The following is a 13,844-nucleotide window of genomic DNA, read 5'->3' on the forward strand; positions in this document are numbered from 1 at the left end:
TCATATCAAAAACATCAATTATAATCGAGAGACAATGATGTAAATAAATATCGTATGCATGATTAAAAGTAAACAAAAACAAAAAGTAACAAAAAATTGTTATTAAAATCGGTGTAGAAGTTTTGAAATTGTCATTTTTAACCCCCGAACCAAAAAAGAGGTGATATAAGTTTCATAGCTATACGTGTGTATGCCTGCCTGTCTGTGGCACCGTAATGGCTAAGCGGATGAATCTATTGTGTTTTTTCTTGAAAGGTAATTTAATTGAGAGTGTTCTTAACTATGTTTCAAGTGCGAATTTAGGGTTTCCTACCCAGAACAACTAAAAAATAGACGATGATCTTGAAAATCGGTTTAGTTTGGAAAAGGCTCTAATGGAAAAGGTAATTTAATGGAGAGTTTTTTTAAATATGTTTCAAATGCGAGTTTAGAACATAAAACCCTAAAAATTTGTCGGGGGTTTTTTCAATTTTTAGTAAATTTCACTTGTTAAACTAATTTCTTAATCCCGAAAAGCATTTCATCCTGAATAAATAACCTTCTCTTGCTTTGGAGGTTCGTAGAAACTGGAAAATTATCTTGGAGAATTAAAATTAAAAAAATTAAAATTACTAAAAAAAAAAAAATTACAACTCAAAATTTATTTAAAAATAATTTATTTATATACCTAAATTTGCTACATAAATAAATTAAATCAAAAAAATCCTTAAAAATATTAATTAAAATTAAAATATCAATAAAATAATACTAGAAACAAAAATAAATAAGTTTTTTTTTTTTAATATTAATTAATAAAAAATTCATTGCACAAGGTATATAATTTATGAAAATATTTTTTTTTTGTTCGAAACTTTACAAAATTATATATTTTACAATCGCGTGAAAATATGGTCAACCGCATTATTTTGAATGTAAAAATATTATAAAAAATCTTGATTGAGCAAATTTTTACACGTAAACGAAGATCATTCAAGAAATCGATAATTTGCGATCATGTCTGCCATAGTTTCACGTGTTCCAGAAGTTTATTTCAATGATTTTTAAAAAGAAGATACTTTTTTTATTTTAGAATATTAAAATCAATTGAAGAGTACAAAAAAGGAGGTTAATCATTTACAAGTTTTTTTTCTAAAAAGAAAAACGAAAAAAATCACATTTTAAAATGACTCAAAAATCATATAAATTAAAAATTTTCATTTAAAATTTTTTTTAAAAGATCACCATCTTCAATTTTTTGCTAACTAATTTTATTAACCAAAGTTTTCAAAGTGATGTATAAAGTATGGTAATTTTCTGCCTTTATTCACTTCATCACATGCTGACATAACACTTTTGGTAAGTGGACGTGGACCACAACTAAATACTCCAATTTTGCTTACCTAGAAAATAATCATAATTAAACTTGGTCCGAAAAGGAAAATTTACTTTATACGTAGTTGGGTAAATTTATTTTGCTAATCAATTCGGAAAATTTGTGAAGAAAGCTAATTTTTTTAAATACGTTTCTTTTTATGTAAAAATTACAGATAAGGAATTTCCGGTTCCGCAACGATCCGCACGACCTTCTACACGCGGTTTTGGGACAATTTATCTCTACAATGTTTTCTTTGGTGACGTTTTCTTGAATATCTCTGCTTCTATTAATCAGATTAAGACGAATAAAAAAATAATTGTTTTTTATGAATTTCTGCATCGACCTTGTTTGCTATCGAACCTTTAACAAATCGAAATAACCTTAAAATCTCAAGAAAAGCAGTAACCTCATATTTTCAATTTTCTATGGTAACTTTTCCAAAGGAATTGAGTTGCAATTCTGGAAAAAGATGCAACTTATGATCATAAAAAATTGCAGGTTTTTTATGTGCGGAGGATTTTTTTTTATCAAAACCTGATTATGAGCCGAAAATTACAAAACAAAAATGCAAAAAATTCGTAAAAATCCAAACTTATTTCCAAAGAAAACAATGTAGAGATAAATTGTCCCAAAATTGCGTGCAGAAGGTCATGCGAAACAAGAAAACTGCCTTTCTGTATTTTCTTACAACGAAAGAAACATTTAAAAAAATTCACTTTTTTATAAAATGTCCCGAATTGATTACCAAAATCCGGTAGATTTAGTCAACTAATGGGAATACTTACATAACTATGCTTCTTTTGTACAAATTTTAAGAATGATGACATATCAGGTCTTCCAAAATGATTGACCGCTTTTAAACCGGTAAACATTGACATTCGTGATAATCTTTGGAAATGATTTTCACATATATACTGTAATAAAATGTATTCATGTAAAAATTTGGATAGAAATACAATAAATTTTGAATATAAGCTATCGGTCCATAAAACTATTAAATTCCCGATTTTTGGCATAATTTTCTTTGTGCAACTTTCAATGTACAAACCGTCACCAAATTAGCAACAAGTAATATACACTATATAAGTCATTACGATTAGCTAATTCACACTGATGAAGACTACTTGGTAGTCGAAATACGTATTTATAAAATTCAAAAATTGTAATCGAAATTTATTTCGAAATATCCTAGAGTTCTCATTTATTATCTTTGATAATATTTATACGTAAAACTATTGTTAAAGTAAAAATTTACCAAAATAATTAATAATAATTCGAATTCGAAAAGAATTTTTTCTTGGCAAAACCTTCGATCATTATAAAATTTGTTTTACTTACCAACATTGTGGTTCGAAGATCAAATTTATGGAAGAATTGTGTAATAAAAATATGTATTTCTAGAACATTTGTTACATCTTTTTTCTCCACATCTCTTAGAACATCAATAAACCATTCGAAGTGTTTATGGGATGGACAAATCCATAAGAAATATACCTAAGAATGAAAAAATATTGTTATGAATTCATTAGATTATACAAAAATGGGTCATGTTTTTAATCAGAAGAAATATTACGTCTGTGAGAAACACCAAATATATTATTGCTCGCCGACGCCATATTGGCAGTGTGTGGGGTTCAGCGCCATGTGACAGAAAAAAGAACTAGATCTAAATGACTAGGTTAGGAAAGCAGGTAAACGTTATCATTCCAGGCCATTTGCCTAGCTGTTCGATTTAAACGGCGCCGTTTAGTAAAAAGGCTGGGCTATTAATTAACGTAGTTGGTTGAGAAATACAGGGTGACTTTTTTAAGTTGACATATGCGTGAAACTCGAAAAATATGTTTAATCGAAGAAAATAGTTCAAACGAAAAACTTTTGAACTTTTCCGGTTCAATTAAAACCTCCCTCTACTTCATATTAGGCATGTAATAGACGAACACTTTAAATAAGAAAATTTTTCTGTATATAAAGGTAAACATTTGGTGATACATTTTTTTGTAAGCCGAATAGTTTAGACAGTAAATGATAGTAAAAATACGCTATAAAGCCGTATAAGAACCTACATATCATAGCATTGCGGTTTCTTCATTCAATTTGAACGCAAATTGTCGTTATGGAAAAATAAACCACTTTTATTGGAAAATTGGAGTGCTTAACATCCGCAGAAGACAAACCAATTTTGTGTAAAACTTTTCAGTCCGTTTTTGCCTAAACTGTACGGTTTGCGAACAAATGTTTCGAACAAAAAATGTTACCTTTTTAATCAATAACAACTTACTAATTTAAAGTGTTCATCTATCGATTACCAGTTATGGAGTAGAGTAAGATGTGTGCCTACACACCCAAAATTTTTCGTTTGAAGCATTTTTATCGATAAAACTTATTTTTCGATTTTCAAGCATAAGTCAACTTAAAAAAAGGACACCCTGTATACATCAAATACATAGAAGAATTCTCCCAAGAAATAAGAAAAGTAATATAATTATGATAGTTTTTCCTTGGAAAAAAAATCTGACCTTTTTACACGCAACACCAGAATATCGATTCGTAGACGTTCCAAAAACCAAATCATTTAAAATTGATGCATATGGTGTTACACCAATACCACCTCCGACCATAACAGCAACTTCAAATTTATACCAATCTTGATTACCACCACCAAATGGTCCTTCAATACGTATTTTCGGTTGATCCTCTGGATTATAATTACATGGATCAAAATAATTACGTAGTTTCCAAGTCCATGGACCTTGTGCCTTTATATGGCATGATAAAAAGTTTTCGTGCGGTGCTGACGTTAACGTAAATGAATGATATTCATTTGATTTGAAGGTGGTACAAGTTAAACGCACCCATTGCCCAGATAAATATTTTAGATTTGGTGGTCGGTAGAATTTGATTTTGATTACATCCGATGGTAATAATTCGGTTTCGATTACATCTAATGCAATATATTTGGTTCGTAAACTTACAACCTAGAACAAAAACATATTTTTATTTTTCAAATCAATTTTCTAAAAATTCAGAAGACTTATTTTAATTCTAGAAAAACTTACTTTATCTAGAACATATATCATTCCTGGAATTATGAAAAACATCCAGAATCGTGGAGCACCAGTTAATCGAGCTAATCCGTGTATTAAGCATAAAATGTACAAAACTACGTATAAACTGTGAGTTGTCCAGAAGAAATTGTATGCTTTTTTTCGAATCGTTGGATGTGCGAATACGAAAATAATGCACATTACTATAAACAGGAGAACTCCGGTAATTCCTAGAAAAAAATTTGAAAAGTTTTTCCATTAGTTTCAATGTTTCGAAATTCGAATTTTTCTTACAATTTTTTTGAATTTATGTTTAATCCTTCAGAAGCGTTTCGTGAAAGATTTCCCCACCCACATTTAAAAAAAATTTTTACGTTCATTAAATTTTATGCTTTAGGTACAGGACAGTGAATAAAAATTTAAAAAAAATAAAAATAAAAAATAAACTCAAAATGTAAAACAAACAAAAAAAGTATATTAACAGCTGTGACAGTTTTTCTCATCCCCTCAGTAAATTGGTAAGAAAACCAAATTTCGAATGGCTTTACTATCTCCGTAGTTTTCAACCGCCATATTAGAAACTAGATGTGAACTAACCGCTTCGCTGGGCGACTTCAATTTTAAATACAAAGATTATTGTGTTATAACCTTCACTTAATATGTCGTCACTAATCCTCATTATTATTTTGGTACGGATCCTTAATTTTAGGGCATAAGCCCTTGCTGTACCCTGCCACACTTTCTGTAGGACATTATGGTTGCATAGAAATTAGAAGTACCTAGTAAATTTTATTAAAAGAGTTAATAAATTTTAAAAGGCTGAACTAATTTTCATGCAACTTCCAGTTTTTTAATGTACACGCCCTTTTATTTGATATCAGACTTGGGTATACTTATAATTATTCTACCGTTCATCCCCACTTTCACCCCCTTTGATAAGAATCAATGTATTTTCATATGTAAACATATTTAACCTTACAGTACAGCATATTGTAAACAAGGCTTGGAATTTCGGTCTTGGCGCATGCCACATTATCACAAGAGTAATGATTGTGGTACGAAAGACGACCAGTTTGAATGGTTAAATACTCTGATGTTTATGTTTCATTTAAGGTTTGCACAAACAGCAAGTGATAAAGAGGCGAAATAAAGGTGAAAGTTTTTTCACAAAATACTAAAATATTTGGATCACTTACCTGTAATAGTTTGGAACAGCCAATAAGCAATACCAGGCTTATAATCGGACGGGAAACTCACTTCACTTGTTAAACATCGTAAATGTTCTAACGGTTGCGTGGAAACATGATAAAAATTCACAATATGCCCAACAGAATGTAAAATTGAAAAGAATAACGCTGTGCAAGCAACAATCTTATGAAATTGTATATGTGCATCCAACGGTATATATTGTTGTATTGAGAATTCTTTTAATTTTGTTAATAAATTCCTGGACATTGTCAGCAATAATAAACTGTAGCAGAATGATAATGAAGCTGCTGAACCACGAGTAATGGCAATACCAACACCCATAATATGACGTAAGTCCGTGTGTTCGGCCATAAATGAATAATCTGAAATATAAAAAATCTAATTCAATATCTCGTTATAATATTGAAACGAGGTAGATATTTAAGGTTTTATTCCAGTAGGAGTTTGAAGGCAATATTTTTTGAGAAATGGAAGAATAAAATGAATCTTGATAATTTAGTGGGGTAAATCTACCGGATTTTGATACTATAATTCGTAAAATTTTGGGAAATTCTTTTTTAAATAGATTTCGTTGTAAAAAACAGAAAAAAGAAGTTTTCCGGTTCCGGAACGATCCGTAAGACTTTCTGCACGCGGTTTTTAATTTCTACATTGTTTTCATTGGTGGAGTTGATCAGATTGATCGGATTGAGGAAAATAAAAAAAGATTTGTTTGTTATGAATTTCAGCATCGACTGACCCGAATTATGAGAGGAAACATTGCAAAGCAAAAATGCGAAAAACTCGAAAAAGGTAAACAATTGTAAATTTCCGATTCTTGTACAATTTAATGATGCAAATCTGGATTTTTTCGAGGTTTTTGCATTTTTGTTTTTGTAATGTTTCTGCTCATAATCAGATTTTGAAAAGAAACCTTTGGCCTAAACTGTGCGAACTGTTGAAATTTTTCAGAAATTTCAAAAGTTTTGTTTTTCTCAAAATTGGGGTTTTGTATCAGGTAAAAAATTACCACACTTACTTATGATCATGAGTTACCAACATCTTTTTTCAGAATTTGAACTCAATCCCTTCATTTTTCGAAAAGATTATCAGAGAAAGTTGAAAATAAAAGAATAATTCGATTTTCCCGAGATTTTTCTTATCCAGAAATCTACAAAAGGATGTGGGGTACAAGAGGGACTGTTAAAGAAAAGTAAAGTACTTACGAATAAATCGTTCAACAAATAATGCGATTGTAATCACATAGAAAATAAATAAATAAAATATATTTTGACGATTTTCTTCCAAAAATGTTGTAACACAATTCCAACGTTCGGTAAACCAGCTATCTTCCGAATCATAGGCTGGTTCAATATGGAAACTTGTCATTCTAAAAGTAAAAATGTTTGAAAATAGTGTTCTTTTTCTATATAAGTCTCAATTTTTAAATTTTGATATACCTTGCAACGTTTGTTGATGTATCCAAAAAGTTTTGTTTAGCACCTTTGCAATCTAACCCGATTGCAATAAATTCACCTTTGTATTCTTTCATCATTAATTTGAAATCATCGTAGGTCAAATAATTTTTGTGTTGTAAGCCAGCATCCTTAAAAAAATGATAGAAATTTTTAGAAAAAATGCGAACGGATAGCCGAATAAGTTTCTATGAACTTGGAGGTAATGTCTAAAACAAAGAGTGTAAGCCACAAAGAAAGATATAGAGAGATCAGAAGAAGATTTCTCGAAGATTTTGATGTGGGGAGACTTTAAGCTTTTAATTCAATCAAATTAAACATGAAAAAGAGAAGAAATTTTATCAAGAATAATTTTTAATTACTGCTTTCTTCAAAAGTACAAGAATATCTTAAATTTCCTAAATTTACCTGGAACATTCCATCAATAAGTTCCGTAACATGATCATCCGATAAACTAGTAGTTTTCGCAATTTCCACCAATGATCTCAACATTTCCGCTAATTCAACTTTATCAATGACACCATTTCGATCATTATCGCACATATCGAATATAATTCGTAATTTATCTTCAGTTTTACCTCGTGAGAATAATACCACAGTATCCAAAAATTCCTAGAAAATTACGCCCGTTAAAGTACAATAAAAATTACGGCTATAATAAATATTTACTTGGAAGGAAATTTTATTGTCCTTGTCTTTATCCACAATGTTAAACATTTTCTTAACAAATACAGCATCTGCTTTCATTCCAAGTGCATTGGCAAATTCACTCTGAGATAAAGCTGTTCGCATTACGGTGACTACTTCACCATCCATACTAGAGTCAGATCGACGACGTCTTTCTCCAGGCCGTAAACCAAATGTAATTGCATACGCTTCACGGAAAAAGTGCTCTAACCGTTTTTGACGTCGTTCTCTAGTTTCAGCTTTTGCCAAAATTACATCACGTAATTGCTAGAAAAAGAGTTGCAAAGTTACCGGACTTAAATATTTTTCGAGCTTAAAATATACTTACTCGTGTAATTTTCAAATGTTTTTTGTGTGAATGTAAAAATGTTTCTAATTTCGCTAAAAATTTACGACGTGATGCAATCGTATCGTACTCCAAAACTAAATCGTAATCTTGCGGCGCTTGTAATAAAATTAAAGGTTTCTTTTTATGGCGAGTTTCATCCGATTCTTCTACATGTACAGTGTCAACGTTTTTAAAGTTAATCGTTCGCATTTTTTCACCTTTTCGATTAATTGTGTACAATGCAATTTCTGGACCAAATTTTACTTTAACATTACGTTTATGATTTGCATGGAGCCATTCTCGAACAAACATTTTATCTACTGGACCTTTTGCATCACTTCCTTTTTTTAATTCTTCTTGTTTAATTTTTAAGCGTCGTCTTCGTCGATTTTGTAGTTTAACGACACTGTAGCCAGCAGCTGCACATATTATGGGGATGAAACATAAAAATATGCAGACATAAATGTAGATGAATTCGTTACCCTGCAAATTAAATGAGTTTTAATTGGATGTCATGTATGAAGTCTCCTTCAAAGAATTTTTACCGAAAAATAATCGAATCCTTTTAAATATTTACAAGGTTCCAAATTAGATGCATTTAACTGTTCTGGTTGAGGACATGGGTCGTCTTCACTCCAAATAAATACGTTTCGTTGAATATCATCAGGACCAATATCGGTGCTATTCACAATTATATCCCATAATGTGATTTGCCGAATTTCTTCAATTTCTTCTTCGGTAAATATTCTGGAAATAAAAAGGCAATTATATTTTTAACCCCGAACCAAAAAAAGTGTGTGTCCGTGTCTCTGTTTGTGGCATAGTAGAGCCTAAACAAAATCTTACCCATTATCAACATTTTCGAACCAGAATCGATCAGCATCACGTAATCGTATAAACTGTTCTTTAATAATCGCTGTAAATAACTCACCAGGACCATTATTCGATTCCAACATTCCCCCAATATATAAATCAACATTATCCAATTTATTATTATACGCTGATACTAATGTTCGTAACATATCTGGCTTATCTTTAAATAATTTCGGATTAATATCCTGCCATTCTTTATGCGAGGATAATTTAAAGTGTGTACGAACTGTATTATAATCTGGGATACCATTATCACGACCACGCATTATATTTAATGCGCCTAAATCACGTCTGGTAAATTCCATTGGACCAAATAACTTATCGCGTACATCTGAGCACAAAATATTATCTTCTCGTTCAGCTATTTGGGAAGCCATACCCATTAATAGTAGTTCTAATGTGTTATCGTTTAATACATCCTGAAAATAACATAATAATTTATAGAACGTGATCGGAGAACTTTTTGAAGTTATTTGAAATTATACTTTTTCTTTTTTTACAGATGCTCTACTAATACTCTAGACATATAATTAAAATTTTTAATCTCCGAACCAACAAAAATGGGTGTTGTAAGTTTGACCGCTATGTGTGTGTCTGTCCGTGTGTCTGTGTGTCTGTCTGTGGCATCGTAGCGCCCCAATGGAAGAACCGATTTGAATTTTTTTGTTTCGTTTGAAAGGTAATATTATGGAGAGTGTTCTTAACTATGCTTCAAGTGCGAGCTTAGGATTCCGTACCCGAAACAACTTAAAAATAGGCGATGATCCTCAAAACCGAATAAGTTTGGAGAAGGCTCTAAGGAAAAAGTCAATTTAATGGAGAGTGTTCTTACATATGTTTCAAGTGCGAGTTTAGGGTTCTGTTTTAAATTTTGTAAATTTCACTTGTTGGTACATGTTCTCCTAATATTAATTTAAGGACTTTTGACTTTTTTCACCACTTTTCTACGAAATTTGTTGTTTGTTGTTTTTAGCCACGGGTACAGGGTAGCCACGGGTTACGGTAACTACGGGAGCGGAATTCCTCACGGGCCAAGCTAGTATTTATTATTAGCGAAGAAGTATAACCTTTCATGCGAGTACATAAGTACACACACCTCTTTTTTTTTAATATTTGGAACAAAATACTTACATTTGAATCCCACCAAGTTGAACATAATCGTAACGGTTTATATTTCGTAAAATTACATTCGCTATCACGACGATATATTCCTGGTGGAATCATGGTATGTCCAAATCGGAACGCTGCACTTTGAAATACATGACTTATACCAGGATGAACATCTTGTTTATAGCCCTCATACGGTGGTAACTCTTCATTTAAAAACGCTGGCAAATATTCATAGGCAATAATATTCTAAGAAAAATGAAAACCATTAATTTATTTTTAATTTAACATTTTCTTTTTCGCATTTACCTGTAAAGATGCGATAACAATCCGTCTCGCCCTTTGGAAAATTTCTTCATCGGACCAGTCGTGATGTTGACGTTGAACACGCTGGGCAACAACATTATGCCATCGAAAAAATAATATACCAAAAGCTAATAATGCTGGATTTTGATTTGTTCTTGGATCACCCAACACTGCCACAAATTAGAACTTTAAAGTCAAAAATATTTTGGAAGAAAATGGGGAAAAATTACTGAGTAAAAAACTTACAAAATAATCGTTCTGGACTATATGTTTGCATTACATTTGGTACGGGATTATTGAATAAAGGAACACGCATGGTATTTAATACAGGCATACGTCCTGTTGCGTCTGTAAGGAAGGAACCATTTACAGCTGCTCGCATTGTATTCACCCATACTTCGCTTGTTGAATAAATAAAACTACCATCGATCCAACTTGTTATTTGATTTATCTGGAATTTTTAGAAAACAATAAAATTATAGGTTTAACAAGTATATACAAGGTGTCTTTTTTAAGTTGAGATATGTTTGAAACTCGAAACATAAGTTTTATCGATAAAAATGCTTCAAGCGAAAAATGTTGGATATGTTGGCGCACATATTTCGCAGACATTAAACTTGACCAAGGTTTTCAAACTCACTGAAAAGGTCACTCTACTCCATAATTGGTAATCGATGGGTGAACACTTTAAATTAGAAAGTTGTTATTGATTAAAAAAGTAATATTTTTTATTCGAAACATTTTTTCGCAAACCGTACAGTTTAGGCAAAGGCCGAGTGAAAAGTTTTACCCAAAATGGTTTTTTTGTATCAAATTTGTTATTTCGTTTAATTGTTTCTACGAAATCTAGGCACTGGTCGAAAATTTTGTTCTAATAAATCCAATAAAAGTGGGTTGCTTTTCTATAAAGACCATTTTTCTTCAAATTGAAGAACAAACGTACAACAAGCTGGATTTTTGCTATCAAGTACAGTCTAAACTACTCGGTTTACAAAAAAAGTTTGCGTATTTATAAAGAACAACTTTCTAATTTAAAGTATTCATCTAATGTGTGTCAGTTATGAATCAGAGTGAGGTTTTAATTGAATCTGAAAACCTAAATTAAATTCGATGCCGGTATAAGTTGTGTGCCTTTGAAACCATCATTTTCATTTGAAGCATTTTCCTTGATTAAATTTATTTATCGAGTTTCAAGCATAAGTCAATTTAAAAAAGACACCCTGTATATATTACAGGAAAAGTTAATCCTCCAGTAAGAGTTGACTCTCCCTAGGTAAATTCGACTGTTATTTTCAGTAAAAGTTTATTGAAACCCAAAAGTATTGAAATTTGGTCAATATGTACTAGCTAGTACATATTGACCAAATTTCACTATTTTACCAATTTGAACTTGTTAACTAGACTAATATGTCTCAGTCGAACTTCCCAGTGAATCAACTTTTACTAAAGCACAGCAGGCTTAGTTAAACTCTTCCTAGAAAAAGTGTGTTTACTTATTTTCAATAAACTAATATTGATGTTTTAAGAAAGAGTTTACTTTGCCTGGGAAGAGTCAACTCAGGCATAACGTGTTCGTAACGGTAAGTATCGATTCCTATTTTTTACGTGTTATATATCGATAACTTTGAAAAATTATAGCAACTAATCAGAAGCGGTTAATGCTTCTACAGTTAATTTTACAACTTTATGTGCTTGAAACTTTCCCTTTAGAATTTTTCACGCTAAACTCATCTCATGTCCTTAGACATACCATAATTACAGAAGTTATTTTAGAAATTTGTTATTTTTTTATCTAAAAATCGTTTAAATCTGTTTTGCTCTTGAAATGCATACTTTATTCATGGTTTGATTGAAAACCACAAAGCCATCAATTATAGATTATTGAACTCATGCGCATTTTTTTTATAGCTAAATATTTGCAAATCATTTAATTATACCTTAAATAATTGTACAAAAAAAGTTGACTAGACCGCATCAATTATATACCCATAATGCAATAGATCACAAAAGATAAATTGAAAGGTGAAGTATTTAATTAATGAATGACAAAATTCCTCACATATAAAATTATAAAAGAATCTTTAGTTGTGTTACAGATATTCGATGGATATGAATCCGGTTAATAAATATCTTTTGGATCGGCCTAGTTCTTCTTGGATCTGAAGCTCGTTAGAAACTTTAGGTCCCATAGTTCCGGGAAAGCCCATAGTTCTTTCTGTCCGAAAGGGGCAACAAACTTTAAAAGCTTACCATTTAAAAGCCGAAATTTTCTTAAGAGTGTTGTCTCTGTACAATATTGAAAAAATGTTTTGAAAAGAGTGTTTTTTAAGCTGATATATGCTTGAAACTCAATAAATAAATTAATAGAGAAAAATTTTAGTTTCAAAGGTACACATCTTATACCGGCATCGAATTCGATCTAAGTTTTCAGGTTCAATTAAAACCTCATTCTGATTCATAACTGACAAACATTAAATGAACCCTTTAAATTAGAAAGTTGCACGCAAACATTATTTTGTAAACCGAATAGGTTAGACAGTAATTGATAGCAAAAGTCTAACTTTTTAAAAAATCACTTACTTGTTCTCTAGGACTATTTGGACTTTGTCCCGTTGATCTATCGTAACCAGCACGATGAAACGGTATTGAACGATCCCCTCGGCACTCTTTATCATACATTTCATCACATTTATCAATTTCGATATGGTGCATTTCAATTGGACAACCACTTTCGCTTGCCATCACTACTTCCGAAGTGACAACTTGCCCAAAGAATGCTAGCATTGCTGTTTTATTTCCTCCGGATGCTAAACCATCTTCACCTTTCATGAATAGTTGTGATAATTTTCGAGGACTTGGACGATTTTGTCCAGCCATCATGTAAACGCCATCTGAATATGATGGTGGTGTTTTTCGACTAAGATGGGTATCTGGAAAAAAAAACATTTTTGATTAATTTCATCTTGAGAATTGATTCTTTTCTCTAAAAGTAAATGCTCATAATAAATATCTACTTTAGACCTGAAAGTTAACCTTGAGAGCTTTTTGTTTCGCAAATGTGTCGATGACGGATTTGATGACGGTGTCGAAATTAGTAGTAGACGAAATATCCTGAGCCATAGTTATATCTCAAAAAGTTTTTTTAATCAATTTTGAGAACTATTTTTCAGCACTCGTTTTTACGTTATTTTGAATAATCTAGAACATTTAAATTAGCTTAGGTAATCTAGCAACTTTTAGTACAACTTAGTCAAGCAACTGTCGCATTTTTGAAGACACTAAGTTTTCTTAAACTGAATATTACAAACATATTTTCAAAATCTTAAACGTGATTTGTCGCTTAAAAAGTTGATTTATTGATTTGAGTATGTTTTCTAAAATCTATTACATTCCTCCTCTAAGCGTCTATTTGTATTTTTGCTAGGTATTCTTTAAATCAGACCTATTTCTTATTTTACGCTATTTCCCCTCAAAAGACTCGC

The 13,844-nt window shown here is 31.1% G+C and overlaps 1 protein-coding gene across 1 annotated transcript in view; it reads right to left on the reverse strand.

Moving 5' to 3' along the window:
- Positions 1–1,198: 1,198 nt before the first annotated feature.
- The window catches only part of LOC123291727 (dual oxidase), a 41,599-nt gene continuing 28,953 nt past the window's right edge, over positions 1,199–13,844 (reverse strand). Inside the window, exons 2-18 of the mRNA XM_044872119.1 lie at positions 12,943–13,292; positions 10,609–10,813; positions 10,366–10,532; positions 10,081–10,305; positions 8,923–9,368; positions 8,622–8,823; positions 8,077–8,559; positions 7,731–8,015; positions 7,470–7,673; positions 7,047–7,192; positions 6,813–6,976; positions 5,595–5,969; positions 4,411–4,628; positions 3,871–4,329; positions 2,693–2,848; positions 2,140–2,268; positions 1,199–1,379 (exon numbers count right to left, since the gene is read on the reverse strand). Of these exons, the coding sequence (XP_044728054.1) occupies positions 1,251–1,379; positions 2,140–2,268; positions 2,693–2,848; positions 3,871–4,329; positions 4,411–4,628; positions 5,595–5,969; positions 6,813–6,976; positions 7,047–7,192; positions 7,470–7,673; positions 7,731–8,015; positions 8,077–8,559; positions 8,622–8,823; positions 8,923–9,368; positions 10,081–10,305; positions 10,366–10,532; positions 10,609–10,813; positions 12,943–13,242 (4,293 nt within the window). The 5' untranslated portion in view covers positions 13,243–13,292 and the 3' untranslated portion in view covers positions 1,199–1,250. The remainder of the gene's footprint in view (positions 1,380–2,139; positions 2,269–2,692; positions 2,849–3,870; positions 4,330–4,410; positions 4,629–5,594; positions 5,970–6,812; positions 6,977–7,046; positions 7,193–7,469; positions 7,674–7,730; positions 8,016–8,076; positions 8,560–8,621; positions 8,824–8,922; positions 9,369–10,080; positions 10,306–10,365; positions 10,533–10,608; positions 10,814–12,942; positions 13,293–13,844) is intronic.

Source organism: Chrysoperla carnea, chromosome 2 (genome assembly GCF_905475395.1).
Source record: "Chrysoperla carnea chromosome 2, inChrCarn1.1, whole genome shotgun sequence".
Classification (NCBI taxonomy): domain Eukaryota; kingdom Metazoa; phylum Arthropoda; class Insecta; order Neuroptera; family Chrysopidae; genus Chrysoperla; species Chrysoperla carnea.